This window comes from Pleuronectes platessa, chromosome 4 (genome assembly GCF_947347685.1).
Source record: "Pleuronectes platessa chromosome 4, fPlePla1.1, whole genome shotgun sequence".
NCBI classification, from domain to species: domain Eukaryota; kingdom Metazoa; phylum Chordata; class Actinopteri; order Pleuronectiformes; family Pleuronectidae; genus Pleuronectes; species Pleuronectes platessa.
Window position 1 is genome coordinate 23,229,180 of NC_070629.1, and position 21,106 is coordinate 23,250,285.

Genomic DNA, 21,106 nt, shown 5'->3' on the forward strand with positions numbered 1-21,106 from the left:
TTGGGGGGGGGGGGGGGTGTTACTATCAAATCCAGTATTTGGGTTATAATCCGTTTGAACCCACAAACAGGGCTGGAGCTGAGCCTGGCTCCGAGGAGGGACCCTGCCCAGATGCTTGGCTCAGCTGCTGAAGCCGCCTGGCCTACAGCAGGGCCTGCACGCTGGGATACTGATATTACCTCTTGTATGTGTCCCGACAAATTATCCATTTAGAGACTGCATGGAGAATTTAGCTCCATTGCCTTCACTGGCCCAGCTTTCCTCCTATTTATCTCTCCCTCTCAGTCACTCTTCCTCGCTCTCTGTTTCCCTCCTCATCACTCGCTCTTCATTTCTCTCTCGCAGCCTCTTCTGAAGCCACTGTTTGAACATGCATTTCAAAACTGCTGGGTGATAGCAGTGGTGTTTCACAGAGGGCTAATGCACCCGGTGCTCTGAGATAACTAATCCTGCAAATGAACATAAGCACATTGTCTCTGTGGTAATTCTTTCGTGAACGCTGTAAAGGAGAATGCATTAACTTTACTTTTCTGGTGAATTTTCTTTACAAGTTATTTTAGCTGCATGATACCACGACCTCAACTCATTTGATTTCAGACCCTGTTCAGATATTCCACTGCTGGATGGTCAACACTCAGGCAGCCAGTAATAAAATGTCCAACACCACACTTCAGTTCTGGGCATTGATGCAATAATAACTCCATCAAGGGAAGAGAACCAGTAAACACTCGTCTCCATTGGGAATATTTTTGAACAGACTTCTGGAAATGGCTGAACATAGTGGACATCATACTGTTGAATCAGTTTTCAGTTGCCAGCAGGGTTTAGCATCATGTGTAGTTCTGTTTGTTAAACTGCCTTTTTTTTTATTGAATCCCCCAAGCTAATGGTTCCCTGGGCAATGTTTATGTGAGCATGCAATTTCAGTCCTCCCAGCCTCTAGTTATTGTCTCAGCGGTTCAGAGATAAATGTATGGGAGAGTAACTTTGTCCACAGAGCAAGTGTTTGCCTTAAGAGGACAGAATTTAATAAGATAACAACCAGAGCTGTTTCACTTAGTGTCCTGTGGCCCTAGGTTCCTCTGCCAGGGAGGTTATGTTTTCACCCCTGTCCATTTGTTTTCTTGATTTGTCTGTTTGTAAGCAAAAGTACACAAAAAACGACTGCAGGGATTATCGTGAAACCTGCTGTAAGGATGATACATGGCCCAAGAAAGGACCCATTCAATGTTGGTCGTGGATGCAGTTTAAAAAAAATATCACTTTCTTGTACATTGTGAGACGTTTTGCAGTATTTTTCCTGATTTCTCAGAGAATAATTCATGGATCTTGGAACTGTTGCATGATATAAATCTGGATCTGGTTAAATTAAATGTAGTTTCATAAGGGGACTGTTGGTCCGTGGCAGATGTATCCACTCCACTGCCATTGTAGTTCAACTTTTTTGTTTTGTAGTCAGGCCTTTATTTGCCTTTTGCTGCTGCATGGGGATCGGTGAATGTTAAATGAATTTCACTCGAGCTTCACTCCGAGTTGTTCAGCATGTTTTGTAGAGTTATAATGTTCCAATCTCTGTAAATTGTGTGTTTTAAGTGTTATCTAAACTTGTGCCGTTGCATCCCCTACAACTGGTTCCATTATTGAGTATGGAGTGTCAGCAAACCAAATGTCTGCTGCGGCAGTTCTTTAATATTCCTCTGTGCCGGCTGTGAAAACACATTTCCTCTTGGAGGACAAAGGAATTATCTTCAGATGCAAATATCCACTGTCTGCGCGGGGTCCTGAGGAAAACAAAAACTTTCATTATTAATTTCTGCTTCACTGCATGAGCGGAGATTTCTACCATTCCTCGTCCTTCATTTTATTGTCTCCTTTTGTGATCATTCAAATATTTGAATGGATTTTTTTTTACACATTCCTTTTCCCAAAATATTCAGTGGTCTGTGTCCCCCTGCATCTCTTCTCTCTCCTATTCAACCCTGACACACTGTGAACAATGTCTCACAACTGCTACTGATAAAGTATTTGCGCTTTGACATTGCGCTCCCTGCAGAGTGGATTTCTGAAGCCTTTTTAGCTTTTTGTAAAATATCTGGATCTGTCTTTGTTTTTCTGACCAAAGTCGCTTGCTTGGAGTTAATTCATGCCATGAGGATTTGTTAACTGTTGTTAACTATATATTAAATATAATATCATTGTTAGTGGAAATGGATCTTCCTTCTTAGAGCATTTGTTTCCATGTTGGGTTTATTCACTCTAACTGCCTGAGCTGTGCTTGTTTTATTGTGTTAATCTTTGTCGGTTGATTTTTCATATCTGTACCTGTTTCTACATGTTTTATCCCTGAGTTTGTCCTCTACAATGTTTATTCATTCATCCCTAACACTGATCCTATCTTCTAAATGGTATTGTTGGTGTCTGGGTTTGCAGGATGTTGTTGGTTTACTCTCTCAGTTGTGTTGGTGCAACGGATTGTTGTCGTGTATCATGTCAGTCAGAGTCTGGCAGGCTCATGGCCGGTCCCATAAATTGTAGTGATATTTATTTTCTGCCGGGGCGTCGTTGTAACAATGATATCTTAATTAATTTTTCATCTCATAAATCTGTTTGTGTCTTTCGATTTTATCCAATGTTTTATTTTTAATTCATTAATCAGGAATGTGAGGAGATTAAGACACTAAATCCTGACAAGAACAAATCTTCTTCTCAAATCTTCTTTTTGGATCATCATGATTTCCCCTGTAAACAGTGTCTTCTTTTATTTCAGCGTTGATTTTTGATTTCCTCCTCTCAGGCATTAGAGTTGGGGTTAGGATTCATGTTTTATCATTCCTGTCCTCAGCTGTCAAAGTGACATGTCTTCTTGTCACCAGGTCGTCCATGACATCGACACCCTGACTTGTGACCTGCAACTGGAGGAGGATGGAATGACAGACAGCTCTAAGACGGACACACTCAACTCCAGCTCGAGCTCCACCACCACCACCACCACCGTTTCCAGCCTGGAGAAGATGAAGATCTTCCCCGAGGACTTCATCTTTAAAACCCTTGGGCCCATCATCCCGGTCCCTGTCCATCCTCCTGCAGTACTGACTGTGCTGAGGAAAGCCCACCCGCCCTTACCACCACCAAGACTTACGCCGCTTAGAGCCGAGGATCACAACATGAAGAATCTGCCTCATCCGACTTTAATGTTATCAGGGAATATATCCAAGGCTAACGGGTCTCTGATGAGGAATGGCGGGGTTTTCCCGTTGAAAACCAGGGATTTATTCTCCTCCACGCCATGTTTCCTTTCGAGTGACAGCGGAATGCCTGAGTCCGGGCTTGTTCCTACATTGCCCAGGCCAATGCCCCTTCTCCGTCACGAAAAAAACAATTGCCCAAAGGCCCCAGGCAGGGAGCCTCGGGAGAGGGAGCGTGTCCGTTTCAGCGAGACGGTCCAGTACCACGGCTACTGCCCGGACTGCGACCTCCAGTACGACGTAGACGACACAGAACTACACTTACAGGCCGAGCTGAGCGACTTGAGGCTTAGCCCGCTACACTGCTGCTCGTCCTCCTCCCCTCCTCCACCTCATGCTCTTCCTCATGATCTCATGTTGGAAAACGGCGGCCTCCCGTTCAGCCACAGTTTCCCGCCGACAGCGAACCCTCCTCCACCTTTTGTGCCTCCTCACCCGCCCTCCCGCAAGCCCCAGAAAACAATCCTTCGCAAATCAACCACCACCACGGTTTGACACCGACTCCCCTGTTCTGTCTACCTATCTGTCTATTCCTTGAATCATTCATAGTGTTTTCTACTGTAAGAGAGATTTCTGCTCCGGTTGAACTTTGGATTAACCAAACACAGAGAGGAAGGTTTGGGAAATAGGAAACAAAAGGATGGATGAAGTGAGTAGAATAGAGAGGAAGGAATTGCCCTGGGCGCTGAGACGTACACAGACAGATCTGGAAGAGGCGGTGAGTCTTTGTGCATGTATGATTGTGTTTGTCAACAGGGGGGAAAAAGAGGAAGCATAGGAGCAACTGCATGCACTGATAAATATCTGCAAGTGTGTCTGCAAACAACTATTTGTTTATGTATTGTATATTCACGACCGTTTGTATTTTTGAGTGGGTGCACAGGCGCATGTGTGTGAACGATGTTTGCAGGCAGCGAGCATTGACAGAAAAATGTACGGGGACTTAAAAAAAATTCACGTAAGGCTGCTGACAACACCAAAGCTAAATTGTATTTGTGTCTTTCTGGAAGCTCTCGGTACTAACGAGCCTCAAACTCAGGAAGTTCTTCAGAGAGGGGCTCTGATTAATTCATGTCCTTCGGTTTGGAACAAGAGAACCAGCTTCCCTCAGATTTCATCAAAAGCCCTCCAGATCTTTCCAGTACACCTAAACAACTCTTTATAACCACACACAGACACACGGGTGAAGGCTGTTGCAGAATACACAAAGGCAGCGATACCTCCACACGAGCCCTGACAGATGAACAATTAGTGTTGTGTGATAGTGATGTGACATTGACTGGTGTGTCAGACTGTGGGAGTGAGGAAAGAGAGGAGACGAGTGACAAATAGAAGGGGTTAATTATTCAAGAATGTCTACTAATGACTCGACAGTAAATCCTAATTGAAAAATCAGCTATTTAATTTTCTAATACAACTCATATATTTAGCAACTCCAGCTCCCATTTGTGCGGACCCCCATTATCACACCCTGCGAATGGAGAGGGGGCTAATGAATTCTGCTCTAGCACGAGGAGATAGTCTGGCAGAAAGCATGATGGACTTTTATTTCCTCAAGGGAACATAAATCAGCCCCATCAGTCTATATGAACAGTTGGTCCTCGTTTTACTCGCTTTGATGAAGAAGCATATGTGATAAAGCCTTTGCTCCCTGCGTGTGTGTGTGTGTGTGTGCAAACATTTGTGCACGCTGTTGAAATGTTGAAAATATATATATATATATATATATGAAATCATTCTTGTATAATGAGTGTCTAGGAATCTTTAATTAGGGTGTGTGTGCATAGGTGTGTGTGTGTGTGAGTGCACACGTCAGTTTGGCAGACATAGGGGAGTTGGATGAGATGAGAATAGTAGCACCGGTTCCTCTCAGCGATGCCCTTAATTAGCCGGATTAGACTACAGGAGATAAAGCAGTGCCTCAGACAGCCTTTGTACCGACATTAGCCTTGACAAAGCTCTGAACTGCCGCGGCACATATTTTTTATGCTTAACAGAGAGAGGGAACATGATAAGGAAGGAAGTGAGGAAAGAAGGGAAGGGACAGAAAGGTGAAATATCATGTGTATGTGTGTGTGTGAGGGGGCAGATGTGTGTGTGCTTTAGGGGGCAGGGTGTTGTATAAACAGTACATTTAATATACACATTTGTGTCTGTTTAGACTCGCGGGGGTGTGAAGCTTGGAGGTTAAAGCTGAAGAAAGGCAGCGTATGAAATAGCACGCACTGATGCCAGAATCCAATGCACGACCTCGCTGGCCTCACAATCTAAAATCAGCGTCCGGATTAGGGAACAGTGGATGAGAGTGAGGGGATGAGGTAGTGAGGAAGAATGTGTGGAGAGAGAGAGAGAGAGAGAGAGAGAGAGAAGGGGGAAGGAGAGAGGCAGAGAGAAGGAGAGAGAGAGATGGTAATGCATCGGTGACTGGTGCTGCCTTGGTTGTGCTGTGTGGGAGCATATGTGAGTGCATGTTTGTCCTCAGGATGATTGCTCTCACTGTACGACATTCACCGCATTTACCTCAAATTAATGGATCCTAATGAGTCTGGCAGCAGCATGAGAGATCACACACACACACACACACGCGCGCTACACACACACACACACACAGGCGCCGCAGTTACACACACAGCCACACAAGGTAGTGTGGTACAGGATGGAATACAGCCAGTTTCATCAATAGGGTTTTTTCGCTACTGTAGAACTGCCTTAATGCAGTATTCAATGAACCGAGGAAATTAACACAATGGACTTGGCATCGTGTGATTAAGAGAACACACACTGAGAAAGTAAAGGAATTTGTTCTTTTATTGTGTTTCCCAGTGTGTGCACAGGCCTTGCACAGCGTCCGGAAAATAAATCATTCCCCTTTTTTGTGTTTTTTAACCAGATTAGTGTCCTACTCTGAACTTAAGTGAGTTTTCATTTTCGTTTTTTTCCACTAAGTCAAATATGCTGTTTGTAGGATTGAAGTTATTGAATCTTGTTGTTCAGTTGCCACAACACCGAAGCTAGAAAAATGTGCACAACTCAAAGAGAGGAGATGCAATGTTGTGTGAAAGCTTTGACAGCAAATGTCGAAGTGCAAGCTCTTTACATCTGACTGTGGGCATTGCTGATTTCACTAGGCCTCGTTATTGTTCAAAATGTCTTTGCATGAGTGCTGATGCAATACCTGAGTTTCAGAAGCAGAACCAGACAAACCTTTTATTCATGTGACAAAAGAAGTAATGAAAAACACAGTCCAATCACAAGCAGGTTTAAGCAGGAACTTGATAAGAGAGATAACTTATTCTTACCATAAATACATGCTGGACACATGTTGGTGTCTGTACTGACGGTTACTTCTGAATCCTGTTGTAAGGGTTGTTGTTGGACTTTGACAATATATGATCAAGTCATATCCTATGAATGTGAATATACTTTGAAAATGTGTCCTAAAATTATAAGTTAAGGTCAAGGTCGACAAGGAGACCTCCTGCTTCCTCCCAAAGTCCACAGACGTGTAATTTAGGTAAATTGGAGAAAGTAAATTGCCTGAAGTTTTATATGTTAGCATAGATGTTTGTTTGTCGGCCGTATGATGAACTGGCAACCTGCGTTCACTTAGATGTCAGCAGAGATTGGCTCGTGCCACCCTGCGATCCTCATAACATTAGCTGTAGAGATGATGGAGGATTGAACAAATGATTTACACGAATCAGCTCAAACATTTTCCTATCGCCTCATATTTATGAATTTGTGGAAAGTGGGCATGCATTAATGGAAACCACAGCAGGAAGTGTCTGCACAGTCGCACTAGTGGACCATTCCTAGTTTGTATCAGATTGTTCTGTTAACACGGAGAGGGCTGCTCCTCTGACAATGGGTGTAGGTGTTTTTGAAATGGCGATCGGAGCTCCAGTGCTCCGGGCTGGAGTATGAAGTTGCAATGGGCACAGAGGAGGTGGATCTTCACCGCCTCCATCGTGAGTCAGTACTGACTCAACTGCATTGACCTACTCCCTACAGCTCACAGCTCACAGGTCTATCTTCTAGCCCACCTCTTTCTCTCCCTCCCTGACTCCTTCCCTCTCACTCTTGCCTCATTTCTTTTTCTCTTTCTTTCCTTACGGGATGCCGCTCAACCCCTCGGCAGCAGCTGGATGCTTCTGTCTATATATGTGGGCGAGGTGCCTATTATTAAAACAAATCTCATACGGCAAACTGCTTTTTTCCAGCGTTTAAATTGGTATTCCTAATGAAAAGCTTCTGCTTCTGCAGCTCCTGCATCCTTCACTTCTTACCTCTGGATTACAAATGACCTTCTAGGGATGAAAAAAAAAAAAATGGGCTCCTGGTTGTTTTTGCATCCCATAATGAATTGACGTTTGTAGTGGCTCCTTCATTTAAAGGTTATGTGCTTTCGATTTCAGCCTCGTGTCCTGCTGACGTCCCCGGTGCGACACCTCATTTAATTAAGTAAATGAGTGAGCATGCTGCCTCCATAATTAATATCAAATCTCACAGAGCTGGTGGGTTAGATTGTGAGAGCTGTACATGTCTGAATGTAAACCGGCCTGTGAGCTTGTGGTGCTGCTCTTGACTGCGATGTCCCGATTGCCTTCACCTGGCACCGTGCACAGCGAGCAATGAAACCCAATAAATGTGTCTAAGTGAGACACATTTTGCCAGTGAATATTAATGAGCTGTTGTTCCTCTGTCTGATTGTTGGTGGTGATAGTCTGCCAAGGGACACAGATTTCTGTTTGCTCATCCCCATTCTGCATGCATCATTTACTTAGATTCTCTGTTTCCCTCCATCAGCTGCGTTTTATTAGGATCGCTGAAAATTCAAATGTTGTGAGAAACGCATGGAGCCAAATAACTGTGCTGTAGTGGAGATACTGTATGCAAAGTTCATTAGACGGCAAAATAGTCCCCACATTGCCGAGCATCAGAGGATTCAAAAAGCAAATCTGGTGGAAATAAGGCACGAAGACTGGCTCGTGTTGCAGCAGCTTCATCTGTGAGTCAGACAAAGTTATGAAGAAGATTGAGTGGGTGTGTGTGTTTTCGTCAAAATGTCTACGTGCGCTCATATGCATGCATTTTAATGTCCACGGGATACATGTGTGTGTTTGAAGGTGCATGAGAGCGCAAATAAAGGCATGCAGGAGTACATGCAGCCATGTGTGTGAGAAGGAGTCAAAGGGCACGCGATGGCTCAGTGCAACTTAGAAAGCTTAGGTGGCGAAGCAAACGTAACGTGGAGGATTTCACGCTCCTTTGGACGTTGTTAAAAGTTAGGAGCATCAGCTGCACCTTACGCGGAGGAGGTAAACAACGTCTTCAACAACAGGATCAGATTTGCAAGAGCCACGCTGACCCAGATGGGGTCCTCTGCTCAATGAACCACTCCAGACTCCAAGGAGAAAAAAGTGGGGGGGGGGGGTGAAGTGACAGCTATTTAAGGAGAGACATGAAGTCTTCGCTTTTGTCTTTTTCACAGAAGGGAACATTCAGAATTTTGCCTGACGGTTCAGTCCTATTAATTTTGAGGACGTGTGTATGCACCGGGGGGTTGAGCCTGGGGAATCACACCGTGGTACATTTTCATTCTGCTGTGTGAAAAGGACAAGATGGATCCAGTGATTACTTGGTCAAGTGGCTCTCAGAATTTCACACTAATGCGTTTTTCCTTTTTCCCCCTGCAGGGCCCATTGAGCTACTTGAGGTACAAGTGGAAGGGATGCTTGTTTCACACAGTGATCGAACGCGTGGTTGATCCACCCCGGGAGGAGCCGGTGCCGAGGCCGAGCATCAACCTTTTCGAATGGCTCTCAATCAGCAGGGGACAAGTTCCTCTGGACAAATTCATAGTTTTTGGGCACTAAAGCCTCCAGGCACGTGTTACTGCCACAGAGGAAGAGAGCGAGGGCAGTCACAGTATGCAACGACATACAGACAGAAAGAATTTATATAGCTGTGGAGGTGATATTTTTGTTACTTGTAAGTAGTTGAATTAGAGATTAGAATGCTGCTGAAACCCCTCTCATCAAAAGTAAACCGGCGAGTTCAGAAGAAGAGGCAGAAGATGGGGTGATATGATGTCAGCTGGTGTGTGATTCATGTCTACACAGGCGTTTTCTTCTGTGCATACTCAGATGGATATCAATAGCTCCATTCAACCGATGGAATTTGCCTTTTAGAAATTGTAACTGTTTGTGTCTGGAGAGGCTGACATGTCGGCCTGGCCGTCTGCAGATAGTGAGAAGGTAACACTATGTCAGTAGTTGCCACATGCACAATCACTGTGTATTTTAGAAGGACTAATGGTCTCAACATGAATGATGACGTGGTCACTGATCTGTGTCCAGACATTGTGTCATTCCATCTAAATCTATGTGCTCAGTTGAAGGCCATGCACGCTATGTTTATATCCCACAGTAACATGCAGACGTACGGTGCAGTGTGGTATGGCTACAGCTTTAAAGGACCCTTGAAGAAGTAATAATTTGCATCAAATTTTCTTTGTATACAAATACACACGGACATGTTGGATATTTATATATATTTCAGACATTTTTCTACAGAGACTTTAACATTTAAAGAGATGATATTTTTGATATTGCGTTGGATGACTGAGAGGTAATTTGACGAAAGCTCACATTCCCTCACGGAACGTGTGATTTTTCTTTTTTTTTTTCAGAAGGGCAGAGCAGGATAAGTTATTTATATTTACCAATAGGATGATGTTTGTATGGATGGGAAACAAGTGCTTCAGCATTATCACGTCGTGGAACTTAACAGAACGAGAAAGAAAATGTTGGGAAAGGGAAGAGAACGGCATAAACCAAATACCTAGTTGTGCTTTATCAGACAGGAGGCACGGCAATGAATGAATGCATGACTGACTCTTCACTTTGTACTGCCATCACTGTGTTTTTCTATGCATTTCGGTGAAGAGGCTGTCTGTCGGTGGGTCCAACATGCAGGGAGCTCTGCTCTCCATAATAAACAGTTTAGAACTAACCCCCCCCCCCCCCCCCCCCCCCCCCCATCTCCTTAAAAGATGTTCATCAGGGTTAACTCTGCAGTCTGTATAATCCTGATGCATTTCCAAGGTATTACCATGCTGCTTAGGACGATGAAGCATTTTTACAATTAATTATTCGTTCTCTCATGCAGCACTAATCAAAACTATTATATAACATAGTGCTTTACAAGAAGAAAATTAAAATCATATATATTTATATAAATATATGAGCATTTTGACGATGCATACAGCCCCCCCATTCAGACTTGAGGCACACCCACCTTTAAGATTCACTTCTTTGTTCTCCCTGGACACAGAGACTGAACTCATGACCAAATCCTGCATCAATCAAGAATCTGTTTTAAAGATGATTGGGATGTCTCTAAACGCCATCGGTGATATTTTGCTGTTTGTCCACAAACTGTTGGAAAGATAATTGTGAAAAGTAAACACTTTGCACTTAATGTCTGTGTCCGTGTGTGTTTTATGGACTGGGCTAACATTTCAAGTATCCAGGGTGTTGATTTTATGTCTGCATTTTCTGTTATAAACTGTGCTCTTGCAAATGAATCCTTCATTATGTCAAGACTCTTTGAGCTGGGAGTGAATAAAGTAAATGAATCTGATTGCGAGCGCATTGCACGTAATCACCATTAGTAAAAAAGGCAGAGGGTTCAAACCTTTCAGAGAGAAAAACACATAACATCGCATCAGCAGCTACATCAGTTAATTGGAGATTAGTGTGTTGAGATAGCAAGCTGGTGGTGTTAGGGCACTGGCTGTCTCCAGTATATAGTCTAATGAATTCACAGTGGTTTGTCATGGTCACACACGCTATAACATCAGCCACAGCAGCTAGCGGTTCAGATAGAGGGACTGAAAGAACAGACTGGAACATGACAAGTTCATATCTAAGAACTGGAAAAAAATCTGTGTTTTGAATTCATGGGTGCAATCATACATTCTGTTAAAGCAAGATTTTTCCTAAGCAGAATAAACCAACAGAAACAGTGTGGTATAGTGGTAAGTACAACTGAAATATAACTATATAATAAATGATTAATTAAATGTGTGTGGACAGTGGGTCAATGTACTCATAAAATATACAATGTGTGTTGAAGCCCCTGTAACAAAACATATACACATCACGTGTTTGTGTTTAACCTTAACTCTGATGTTCTGTCCCTGGCTGTTTAAATCTATTACTGCTCCAGCAGGTCCACACTCTGACCCAGAGTATTATATATAATACTGCAGCATATGATTAATATGAGAAACCAGTAATGCAAGTTATATATGCAGAACTGTTTTTTGCTGTCCAATACAGAGTGCACTTTTAGTTGGAAGATCAGACTCTAGAAATAAAGGAAATATTTAAGATAACATCTATGGTTTTTCAATGAGAAATTCTTGATATGAGACCTTATTAGGTTTCAGTAGAAATATAATGTAACGTACTTTACTCTATTTTTAGGGTAACTGTACTTTTCTTGCATAGCTCCATTTTCTGCTACTTCTCTCATCTTGTTTTGGGTAAAAGCTACAATTTCCATATCTGAAGATCAATATTCTGCATCTAAAACACATGATTATCCTACATCACATGATGCAATGTTAGAGTTTTCTCCTCAATATAGACTCAACCTGTTCCAATTAGCTTTTTGTCGCTAACATATTACCACATATAATGCTGCACTTTCATGTCTACGTGTTCATCAGGCTTTAAGACAGTTTGTCAAGAAAGTCAGAGTGAAATGTTTTAGTGATGTAACTGTGACAGTGAGTGAAATTATGAATTATGAATGAAGGACTTGTAATTGACGTATTGCAACTTCACAGAGCTGCAGCTTGCTGTTATATTCATGATTATTTATGAGCAGATTTTGTGTTTTATTGACAGTGTGACTGAGATATCAAAAACAGCTGCAGATTCATTTTCACTCAGGGGAGTTATTACTGATTTGTTTCAGATCTACAAATGCTACTTGAGTGAAGTAATACAAAAAACATCGGTGGATAAAAAAACATGAAGGACAAAGAATAAATGATGAATAGATTGAGGCAGCAATTCTAACAATAACTACAATATTCTTTTCAACTCTCATATTGTAATAACTCAGACAAGTTGTCTCTTTCAGTTTAAAATATACGTTTTCATGTATTCATGTATTCGAAACCGAATTTGGTCTGAATACATAGACATTCTAAAAGTAAAAATTATCATTATAATTAGTCTTATCAGCCTAAGTACCATCAAATTATTATGATTGTATTATTATTATCATTATTATTATGATGATGGTTATATACTTAGTATTGTTGTTGTTGTTATTATTATTGTGATGATGATTGTTATAATGATGATGATAAATATGAAGATGGTTATAATGATGATGATGATGATGATGATGATGATTAAACTTCTATACTTGGACTTGTCACATATGAACCACATAAACGCAGAGAGGCTCCATAATGTTTAAAAGTCCCTGCAAGTGTAGCCGCCCGCGCCACCGGGAGCAGCTGTGCACATACGCCACTATTCCCAGGGCAAGAACGACGCGGTGCGGGTACGCTTGTTTTACCCCCTCCGCACATCCAGCTCGGTCTCTCTCTCTACCGGGGACGACAGGAAGAAGTGTCCCCGCCCGGTCGAACTCTCGGCGTACCACACAACCATGTAACCCCGCCTTCATGTCACGTGACAGGGAAGAAGGGAAGGGAGGAAGGAAAGAAGGAAGGAAGGAGGAGAAGTAAAAGATAAATAACGGGGAGATTATGAGCCTGACAAGAGGAGGAGTCATCGTCTGAAGGTAACTCGCAGGGACTCTTAGCCTGTTAGCATCTCGTAAGCATCTTGTTAGCACGTTTTGTGGGTTAAAATCAGTGTGTGTGTGTGTGTGAGTTTGTGTGTGAGGTGAAAAATGCTGACGCTGGAAACACATTTGTATTCAGCGGAGAGGCCGAGCGGAGCAGCGTCTGTTGGTGGAGTCAGTGTCCGTGTCTGTGTGAAGTGAAACACAGTCACAGACATGTTCCCTCTTAAGTGTTGATGTGTCAAAGGCGTGTGGGCAGACAGACAGCTACTGGACACTGAATCACTCCTCCCCCCCAACGCGCCATCAGCCCACAGAGGTGGGAGGTTAAAAACAGCTCATCTGAGGACTGGTCAGCTTCACGTGGCTCTCGAGCTGTAGACAACCCGGAGGTTGGATCCTGTGTTAAACGACATTTGTCTTTGTCGTCCCCCTCCAGCCTTCAGACTGACTGACGGAGATACGAGAAGATGGAGACATGTTGAGTGGTGAGCTCCAGATGTGATGGGAGGACAGAGGTGGATAGCAGCTGGACATGAGATGAACACGTGAGTAAATACATTCCTTTAAAGGTCCAGGGTGTAAGATTGAAGTGAGAGGGGTCTACTGGCAGCCATTGATATGTTTTCACTAGTGTGTTCCATCTAAATTGTATGGATTGTTGTTTTCTTTACCCTAGAATGAGCCCTTTGTATTTAAATAGCGGGTCCTCTCTAGGGTTAGAGCGGCCCCATGTTTTGTATACAGTAGCCCAGACTGGACAAACTAAACACCTTTTGAGTTTCTATGACACCTGAAGGCAGCCACAGGTTCTCGCTCATGTTCTGAAGGGGAGGCCGAGGTGAGTGGTAACCAGCTGCAACACTAGATGTCACAAAATTCTACACACTGGACCTTTAAAACTGTAATTTTGCAGCATTTATAATGTAAAAGTTACAACACAAATACATTGCTAAGTAGAAGGCCACTCAGTAGAGTATATAGAGTACTTCTGCCAAGGCCATGAAGTCACATGTTTATTCACTGGTTCTTGTTGGTTGGATCTGAACCAAATTACACACACTCATAAATATCAGTCCCCTGCACTTGGCGGTTTTTCAAGGTTGATTAATTATTAGCTGAGAAATCAACAAAAATATTACACAATGCTTAAGAGAGCATGGATCCATTAATACCTCATCCTTCCACCTGGTCCTTCCAAGTGCTTGAACCTCATCCTTCCAAGTGCTTGAACCTGAAAAATGGTCTGTATTTTTTATACAGTAACAGCTTTTCTTTTCTTGATAACCACTCCATGAGCTGTGCAGTACAGTTTATTGCCATTCACCCGTCCACACACACATTCATACAGTGCATCTTTAGACAGCACTTTTTTCTATTAGTGGCACTCTAGTGTTCAGTATGTTGCCCAAGAACTCTTCGGCAAACAGATGGGGAAGACGGCTCTATTCCCTCAGCCACTGTCACCGGGAAAAACAAATGAATATCCATCCATTAGTTTTTGGTTCAATCCTGTTGCTAACATAGAGACAAACAAGAACACAGACAAAAACATAACCCCCCCCCGGTGGAGGTAACGATAACACGGTGTTGAAGTTAAACCATTGTCAGTGGACTGAAACACTTTCTTGTCAACAGATTAAAATTGGATTAGTTGTTGTTTTCACAGAGGCCTGAGCCCTGGTTTACAGTTGAACATGTGACTACAGAGCATAAAACCCAACAATTTCTTCCTGTTGAACAAGTCCGGCTTTGAAGTTGACCTGTGTTTGCAGTGGGTTGGTCTCTCCACTACAGGGAAACAAGAAAAAGTGTTTTTAAAAGAACTATTTTAAAAAGGACACTCAAATTGAATTAGTTTGTATTTTGTTCTATCAGTGATTTACTGGAATAATTGTTAATTCAGTTTCCCAGTGTTCTTTTTAAATCCATACTGTTTGATACTATACTATATTCACAGAAATTATCTCACGAGGTTATGTGTGCACACTTGTCATGTCACAGGGGAAATGAAAGTAAGAGCACTGTTTACTTTATGGGGACTGGCTGGGTGGTTCAGTTGGGAGGAGACCAGGATGCAGGTTCAAGTCAGGTTAGTTTTATTTGTTTGTTTTTTTTGCAGCCGACCCTCTGCTCTGACCTCCTTATAACAGGAGCAGAGCAAGTAGACTGATCATTTCTGAACATCAAAAACATCTTAACTCCCTGTCATTTCTATAGCACCATGTCAGTAAACAAAAAATATGCATCATGCAGGACTGGGAGCAAACAGTCTGCAGTTTGTTTTTTCTTTTCATTGATTAGCACAGAGGGAAACGCTGCAGTAGGCTCTAATCCATTTAACCGCAGGATGACCTCTTCCCTTTCCCATATTTTTTTAGGTAAATAGAGAATCCTTTGAGGGAAAGAAGAAGGGGAGAAGATGAAGCTGAACGAACGCAGCGTTGCTCACTACGCCACCTGTGACTCCCCACCAGACAAGACAGGCTTCCTGTTCAAAAAGGGCGAGCGCAACACGGCTTATCACCGGCGCTGGTGTGTCCTGAAAGGGAACATGCTCTTCTACTTTGAGGAGCGGGACGGCCGAGAGCCCATTGGCGTCATCGTCCTGGAGGGATGCACCGTGGAGCTGTGCGAGTCAGCTGAGGAGTTCGCCTTCGCCATCAAGTTCGAGTGTGCCAAAGCTCGCGTGTACAAGATGGCTTCTGACAGCCAGGTGGCTATGGAGTCGTGGGTGAAAGCGTTGTCTAGGGCCAGCTTTGACTACATGAGGCTGGTGGTGAAGGAGCTGGAAAGGCAGCTAGAGGAGATCCAGGAGGCTGCAGGAGGCAGCTGTGCCGGGGCTGCAGTTGGAGGCTTGCAGGGCAGGCCGAAGGTGTCCAGGCGAAGCCATGTTTCCCGGTCTAAGTCAGGAGCATCCTCTACTTCATCGTCTTCATCCTCTTTATCGTCGTCATCAAGTGCTCCTCTCTTGTCAGTCCCCTTCTCCGCTCAAAAGAACAGCCAGGATGAGGTGCAGCTCGTCTCTGGCTGCTCCAAAGAGAACGGGGTTGCATGGAGTAGACCACCTGTTGCCTTGGCTAATGGCTTCGTTGAGGGAGGGTCTTCCAGTGCGGCCTGGGAAGGCTGTGCAGAGTCTGGGAGTAGCACTGTGATCGGCTATGGGGCCGAGGGGTCGAGGGCTCCACCAGTGCCCCCGAGGAGAAGAGGAGCATCTCTGGAAAGCCCTGTCTCCCCCGGCACCGTCTGCTTCTCCAAACTCCATGACTGGTACGGCAAAGAGGTGGAGGATTTGAGAATGCAGTGGCTGCAGAGCCAGTAATGATGATGAATGAAATGGGTCATTTATTTTTCCACATTAGATCATTCCTTCTTGAACATCCTGAAATGTTACACCCTTCTGGACCCAGCAGAAAGGCGAGAAAGCTTGGACATTATTCCAGAATGCAGTCTTAACTCCCATCAGAATATACAAATACAAAAATCACAGATTGATTCCAAATCTTGTCTGGCACAGGTGAATCAGTCAGTCTTAAAGAATAACACTATCCACTTTATAAATATCTTTATCCACTCCAAGAAAATTTGAAATTCCAAATAGTTTTTTTCTAGAGTTTTGCTCGCTGTCGTTTGCCAAGGACAACATGACTTTTTCAAGAGTGGGGCCATGTGATGGATAAAACTGATTCAGTCTTTTTCTGCCCATCGAGCTTCTAAATGTACTTGTGCAATTGTTGTTGAGTCTGTTTTCTTTAAAGCGGTCGGACAAAGATCAAGAATAATGTTTTGCTACACTTGAAGCTACACTTACAAACTATTATGCCAAGCACCTGAAAAATACCACAAAAAAACACATGTAGCTGCTAAAATCAACAAAGTAATCTATTTTTCTAATGGAAGGGAAATGGGTTATTTGCGAATGAAACGATCAAATGACGAAAACAAATCAAAGTAGATCTTGATGCCATAGTGATATTTCAAAGTGCTTGAATCAGGAAATTAGACGATCAAATTAAAGAAGGTCCAAATAAATGTTTGAGCAGTTGGTAATACCTTCTAAATTATCCATTGGCATCTCAATTGATGATTTCAGGTTTCCTGCAACTTTAAAACAACATCAAACCAGGATCTTCTTAGCAGAGAAATGAGGCGGCTCTCGGGATAAGAAGTGTTGTTATTTGGGAAAACGAGTCCAGCTTCTCCTCCGTACTCCCACTGGGGCAGCTCTCGCCTCAGAGACCTTTTAATGTCAGAGCATCTTCTCGACAGTCAGCTGGGACCGAGGTGGGAGCGGGATGTCTTGCTCAGAGCTGCACACCCTGGTATTTTTAGCCCCTGTTAGCCAGCGGCCAGATGATGTTGTGTCATGAGAGCACTTGTCACTGAGTTTTCCTTTGACTGTTATATTTCTTAAAAGCAGATTGTTTATCCTTGACCTTGGCCGACGCTACACTTGTCACAATTCTCTAATAATGACATGTTTTACAAATGTTTTATCAAATCTTAATTTTATTTGTTTGTTTGTCAGAAAGTTGTTGATCTGAATGTTACTGAATGACTGAGGCCTGGACTTTATGTGAATATCTGACCTCTTTTGTGTTGAAATATCTACTATTCCATGTTGGAAAATTAACACCAGCAGCTTGCAAAATTGGCCTTTTTAAAATGATCACTCATACCGCATTCTATATCAGTCACTTAGCTTTTTACATTTTTCTTTTATACGTGCCTTATGTTATCTTTATACCTCTGTTACTACACTTGTAAGCATTACCATAGAACCACAGTGATTGGAGGGTTTAAATATTCCTTTTATTTGTTATTCTGCTCCTGTGCCGACAACGGCTGATCTCGGTGCAATCACGTTTTTTGACAATGGCTCAGTTGCTTCAGTCGGCATCAATGAACAGTGCTTTTGCACAAACGACAATTGTGGGAAGGAACGGTACAGTGTGGGTTGTGTGTTTTAATGCAGCAATATCAAAAATGTATTATCCAAAATATGATTGTTGCATTACGGCCAATTTTATGAACTCCAGAAGTATGCTACTGTAATCACAGATGCCAACAATCCGTTTTACAATAATATTAAAGGGAATTTAAGAATACTTCCAATTAAAAACCTAAATGCTAAAAGTATGTATCTTTTATCATTCGTGTCAAATAAGTGCCAAATGATAATATTCCCCCTCAACCTTTTGATTTTAGTATACATTTTCTATATTATAGCACACAATATGAGTATTATGTTAAATAACCAATAATATTTATCTCATTGTCCTGATATGTTACCCTGAAAAGATGTTTGTCATGAAGCATTTGCTGTTAGCCAATTAATAAACTATGCGAATTTGTTATGGTGTGATTGGTCAATTCTTCTATGATCACTACGTGTTTTATGGTTTTGTTTTTCTCCTGATGATAATTATGTGAATTGTAAGGAATAAAGATTTTAGTCATCAGCATGGCCTGTGTTGGCTTTGGCTGAGCTTCATGAATACTTCACACATTCTTGGTGCTGTTCAGCCTGACTCTCCCTAGGGGTCGCTGTGTATCAATTTTAGTCAGTATCAAACCTTTGAGTTACAGTAAATCGATAACTGGGACAGGTAAATATAACTGAAGTATGTGATGACAGAAACCAGCCCGTCTCAGTCTCTAGAGACAAATAAATGTTTTATCTGATGTTTGTCGACCCGAAGAGACTGATTTAGGTTTCCCTTTTATTATATAACTCAAGCATTGTTACTAGTTATAGACATCGTAATGCTTTTATTGCACCATATTACTCATATATACACATTCTACACGTACTATGTTTTGATGCTACTAATAGCATCACTTTTGCTTCTCACTAAAGACACTGCTGCACCGATTTGACAAAATTTGTCAAGGGTAGTGTTTATTTCTTGCCATGGGATTTTTTTTTTGTTGAATTGCTCTTGTGCTATAGCTGCTATTTTATTTACATTTTAGTTTCATTTTACAATACACATTTTTTGTATATATTGTTCCTAAGGACACAGGAATACCACAAGTTTGTTTTCCTCTATTTAGGCCCAAATGTTTGTTTATCTTTTCTTCTTTTAGTTCTTCTGCTGAACATTTCCTCTTTGGGATTCAGTGAAGGTTTATCTAATGTGTAGCAAGCTCTTCTCATCTATGGAAGATCACAAATACAGAAGATGAATGTGAAGAGTAAGTCATCTCCTTGCTCTGTCGATCAGTTTGGTGTATTGAGTTGAACCTGCAACCCTAACCTCCTGAGTTTGAGTTTATATAAATGCTCCTTTTAATACCCGTTCTTTTGTCTCTTTCTCAATCGTTTTTAAAGAACTATTGTGGCCAAAATTCAAACTTTATGACAGAACTGATGCAGGATGTGAAACTAAATAAATAACTGATGAAGCATTTAAAGACATCCACAGATTACAGTCAGCAAACCAACAGTGTCTGTTGAGAGTCTGGAGAGTTTGTGCATCTTTCACATACCAAACTCTTCCAATGGGCAAACTGTTGTAGACATCACGAAACTTCCTGTCTGGTATTTCAGCATAAAGGAAACAAATATGCACAGTATATTATATAAGGTACATTTGTACAGTGTAATATAAAGCAGTAAGGTCAGCTCTGCCATAATAGATATATCTATGAAGCACATATAGTCAGTTTTTGTGACATTAACAAAAATGTGTAAATTAAAAAATATAGGTAAGCCAAAAAAATTTGAGATTTAGAAAGTGTTTTGTTAATGGACTATATTATATTGAAAGCTTTTTCAGTTTTTGTTCGAACAAAATTTCCATCTTTAAATCCCTGAATCCACGAATCATTAACTATCTGTACTCCTTTTCAATGCTAACATGGACCTGTTGCCTTTTGCAGTAATTATACCTGCTCATTATACTACAGCTGCCAGTATGTACTAAATAAATCCTGTAAATACACTACTCTCATCCTATCCACCGAGTGCCTTTTGAATGAGTGCTATGTTGTAATATGTACTATGTTTTGATTACTTAATATGGGGCGTACTTATATGTTTGGTCGACTTGTTTACACCGAGGATCACAGGGTAACGGGATTTGAATCCTGTCTATGATCTGTATGTAGCAGAATTGACACTTAAGTTGACTTTGACTAATAACTGGTCTGTAAGTTAAACTAAGCACAGCTAGTCTTCTTGGGGTACAACTTAAAACATAACAACAGGACGCCCAAATAAATAAATAGACATAATGATCATATTTTAAATCATACAAAAAGAGTAAGAGTAAAAACAGTAGAAACAAAATCAGAGATCATTTATGTACTTTTTCTTTTGTTTGGTGTAAAAACTTTATCTAGGAGTGGACAAAGTGTTTGAGTGAAAACATCCAAGTTATCAGTGGACTCTTATTTTGAAAAGCGTCCAAAGGAAGCGGCGCGTTGAGTTTCCTCCAAGTCGACGCAGCAGGATCGCGGCATTTCTTTTTTTTTTGACAGCGGAAATGAGGAGTCGCCACTTTTTTTTTTTTTCGCGTCAACTTCGAGCCTGAAACTTTTTTCTCCTTTTCCTCCTTGTTTGTGCTCCGCGTGCGGACGAGCCGTGGCACGCGCTCACCATGAGAGAGAGCGCGCTCTTCGTCCGTTTCTTCTTCTTCTTCTCCTCCTCCTCCTCCTTCTCCTCTTCTTCTTGTTTTCCGTGTAGCTCTCTCTCCCTCCCTCGACCCGCCGCCGCTCACCGACGTCGTTTCGCGTTACTCTAGACGCCTCTCGACACATTTCCGTTATGCGAGCTCCAGCTGGTTGGTCGGTTGTCGTGCTGCGGTGGGTGCCCGTCCGAGATAACGGAGAACGTGAGTATGACCCCCATTACTCTGCTGTAACATCACCCGGTGTTGAACCGCACGAATAACACCGAGCTTCCGCTGGAGGTGACACTCTCTCTGCACTGATAATAATAATAATAATAATACTCAGAGAATGTGCTCTCAGTTAAAGGGCTTCTTCTTCTTCTTCTCCCTCCTCCTCCTCTTCTTCCTCGC

General features: G+C 42.2%; 3 protein-coding genes across 5 annotated transcripts in view; all 3 read left to right on the plus strand.

Moving 5' to 3' along the window:
• Positions 1-2,895: 2,895 nt before the first annotated feature.
• On the plus strand, positions 2,896-9,853 carry prr16 (proline rich 16). 2 transcript variants are annotated; one of them, XM_053421336.1, is made up of 4 exons: positions 2,896-3,164; positions 3,222-3,245; positions 3,390-3,963; positions 8,942-9,853. In XM_053421336.1, exons 1-3 carry the CDS (start codon positions 2,928-2,930, stop codon positions 3,738-3,740), a joined length of 612 nt encoding a protein of 203 aa, XP_053277311.1. In that variant the 5' UTR covers positions 2,896-2,927; the 3' UTR covers positions 3,741-3,963; positions 8,942-9,853. The 2 variants fall into 2 exon arrangements, with proteins under 2 accessions (XP_053277311.1, XP_053277310.1); XM_053421335.1 differs by having other exon boundaries at positions 2,896-3,963.
• Positions 9,854-12,924: 3,071 nt separating this feature from the next.
• On the plus strand, positions 12,925-17,561 carry pheta1 (PH domain containing endocytic trafficking adaptor 1). The gene is made up of 3 exons (XM_053420953.1): positions 12,925-13,076; positions 13,519-13,627; positions 15,461-17,561. The coding sequence occupies exon 3, from the start codon at positions 15,502-15,504 to the stop codon at positions 16,399-16,401; it is 900 nt and encodes a 299-aa protein (XP_053276928.1). The 5' UTR covers positions 12,925-13,076; positions 13,519-13,627; positions 15,461-15,501; the 3' UTR covers positions 16,402-17,561.
• A 3,005-nt stretch (positions 17,562-20,566) lies between these two features.
• sh2b3 (SH2B adaptor protein 3) overlaps positions 20,567-21,106 on the plus strand; it is a 46,965-nt gene continuing 46,425 nt past the window's right edge. For both annotated transcript variants that reach the window (XM_053420049.1, XM_053420050.1), the window contains exon 1: positions 20,567-20,917. The gene's annotated coding sequence lies outside the window, so the exon portion shown is untranslated. The remainder of the gene's footprint in view (positions 20,918-21,106) is intronic.

Bases quoted from the DNA above. Each gene is read 5' to 3' on its own strand.
- prr16 (XM_053421335.1), top strand. From the start codon at position 2,928: ATGACAGACAGCTCTAAGACGGACACACTCAACTCCAGCTCGAGCTCC.
- pheta1 (XM_053420953.1), top strand. From the start codon at position 15,502: ATGAAGCTGAACGAACGCAGCGTTGCTCACTACGCCACCTGTGACTCC.